The 2357-nt window shown below is 75.8% G+C and overlaps 1 protein-coding gene across 1 annotated transcript in view; it reads right to left on the bottom strand.

Moving 5' to 3' along the window:
* Positions 1-5: 5 nt before the first annotated feature.
* GTPBP3 (GTP binding protein 3, mitochondrial) overlaps positions 6-2357 on the bottom strand; it is a 2857-nt gene continuing 505 nt past the window's right edge. The window contains exons 2-8 of the mRNA XM_026064734.1: positions 1812-2047; positions 1406-1492; positions 1112-1314; positions 905-977; positions 677-820; positions 431-596; positions 6-294 (exon numbers count right to left, since the gene is read on the bottom strand). Of these exons, the coding sequence (XP_025920519.1) occupies positions 6-294; positions 431-596; positions 677-820; positions 905-977; positions 1112-1314; positions 1406-1492; positions 1812-2047 (1198 nt within the window). The remainder of the gene's footprint in view (positions 295-430; positions 597-676; positions 821-904; positions 978-1111; positions 1315-1405; positions 1493-1811; positions 2048-2357) is intronic.

Consider the following 2357-nt stretch of genomic DNA (forward strand, 5'->3'; position numbering starts at 1 on the left):
GGCACTCACAGCCGCTCCAGCTGCCGCCGCAGCAGCTCCAGGAGCCCGGCGAGCCCTTCGCCCGTCTTGCAGGAGAGCAGGGCGGCGGGGGGCAGCCCCCCCCGGGCGCAGGCGGTCTGCAGGGCCCCCCCGCCGTCCTGCACCAGGTCGGCCTTGTTCAGCACCAGCACGCAGGGCAGAGGGGCGGCGGCGGCGGGGGGCAGCACGGCCCCCAGCGCTTTGCCGAGCCCTCCCGGCTCCGCCGGCACCGCGCTGGCATCCAGCACCGCCAGCACCAGGTCCGCGTGCTGCAGCCTGCAAAGAGCCCGCGGGAAGGAGCCGGCCCACGGGGGTTGCGGCATGTGCCGAGCCCGCGATTGCACCGGCAACGGGGCCGCATTGCCGCTCCGGCACGGCCGGACCCCCCCCCGCCGCCACCGCTGCCCCTCACCTTTCCCGCGCGCGGCTCACGCCCTCCCGCTCCACGGGGTCGGCGGTGGTGCGCAGCCCCGCCGTGTCGCTCAGCACCACGGGGTAGCCGCCGACGTTCAGCGACAGCTCCACCACGTCCCGCGTGGTGCCCGCCACGGGGGACACGATGGCTGCCGGCCGCCGGGCTGGGACACGGCTCAGGGGACGACGCCAGGGAGCCCGGCGGGGCCGCGACACCCCGCCGCCGCCCCCCAGCCCGACTCACCCAGCAGGTTGAGGAGGCTGCTCTTGCCCACGTTGGGGGGGCCGGCGATGACCACGCGGACGCCGCCGCGGAGCAGCTCCCCGCGCCGCCCGTCCCGCAGGTGGGCGCCCACCTCCTGCTCCAGCGCCTGCACGGCCGCGGCCACTGCGGGGCGAGAGTGGCAGCGTCAGGGTGGGGGGGGCCGCCGGCGTGGGCTGGCCCCGAACCCCGGCCCCCGGCCACCCTCACCTTGCGACAGCACCTCTTCCTCCACGTTGTCATCCTCGCTGAAGTCGATGTAGGCTTCGAGGTGGGCCAGCGCCTGGGGGCACGGGGTGGGCTGAGCGGCTTGGCGCCAGCATCCCTGTGCGTGGTTGGGGGGGGATGCTCCCACCGCGGCGCTCCGGCTGGTGGCGGAGGAGCCCAGGCGTCCAGCTGGCGCCTCACAGCCCTTGCCTGGGTGAGGGTGTCGCTCCAGCGCTGGTAGAGCCGCCCCAGCTCGCCCTCCATCTGCCGCAGCGCCTGCCGCCGCTGGGCCTCCGTCTCCGCCTGGATGAGGTCCCCCAGCCCCTCCACCGCCGTCAGGTCCAGCTTGCCGTTGTGGAAGGCTCTCCGGGCAAACTCGCCTGGCTCGGCGGGCCGCAGCCCGGGCAGGCGCCCTGCGAGGCGCCCGCAGCCATGTGAGCCGCCGCGGCGCGATGCAGCGCGGCTGCGGGCGCATCAGCCCCGCGGCGGCGGGGGGAGCCTCACCCAGCGCCTGCAGCACGCCGCTCACCACGGCCGGCCCGCCGTGCACGTGCAGCTCGCAGCAGTCCTCCCCCGTGAAGCTCCGGGGCCCTGCAAAGCACGGAGCCGCTCGGCACGTGGCCCTCGGACCTGCTGCCCCGGCACGGCTCGAGCGGCAGCCCCGGGCGAGACCCTCCATGGGTGGCCGGCCGTGCAATTTAGGATGGGTGCACGGGGGCCAGCACCCACCTGGCTGGGCAGCACCAGACCAGCTGCACTCCAAGGGGCCGGGCAAGCCGGCGGGGTCCCCTCGCCCAAGCCCTGCCCACGGTGCGGGAACCAGCTCCGCACTGAGCACGGAGCCCTGCCCATGGCGCGGGAACCAGCCCCGCACCGGGCACTGGCTGGCGCCGACCCCCCCGGCTCTCACCTGGGAACCAGGCGACGAGGCCGCGGTCCAAGGGCTCGGCGGTGGCGGGGTYGCGGATGCGCCGCAGGGCCAGGACGCGGGGCGGCGGCGGCTCGGGGCGCCCCGTGAGGCTCTGCACGGCCGCCCGGCAGCCCGGCCCGCTGGCCCGGATCACCGCCACGCCGCACTTGCCGTGGCCCGAGGACACGGCGAAGACGGTGTCGCCCCGCGCCGCGGAGCAGAGGCGCTGCGCCCACCTGCGAAGGGACAGGGAGCCAGAGCGGGGGGCTGGGGGGGGCGCTCCCCTCCTCACACACATCCAAAAAGGGGTGCAGGGATGCACAACCCCCCCGTACACCCTCTCCCAGTGCACCCCCCATATAGCCAGGGGTGTGCACCCCTTCCTATGCACCCCCAGACCCAGTCGTGCACCCTGCATACCCGGGGGTGTGCACTGTCCCTGTGCACCCCCACCCAGATCTGGGGGGGGGCAGGCAGAGTGCAGGGGAGCACCCCCCTCCCCAGCTGCACCCCGTTCCCCGTGCACAACCCCCCCCCCATGCCAGG

Source organism: Apteryx rowi, unplaced genomic scaffold (assembly GCF_003343035.1).
Source record: "Apteryx rowi isolate R43461 unplaced genomic scaffold, aptRow1 scaffold_220, whole genome shotgun sequence".
NCBI classification, from domain to species: domain Eukaryota; kingdom Metazoa; phylum Chordata; class Aves; order Apterygiformes; family Apterygidae; genus Apteryx; species Apteryx rowi.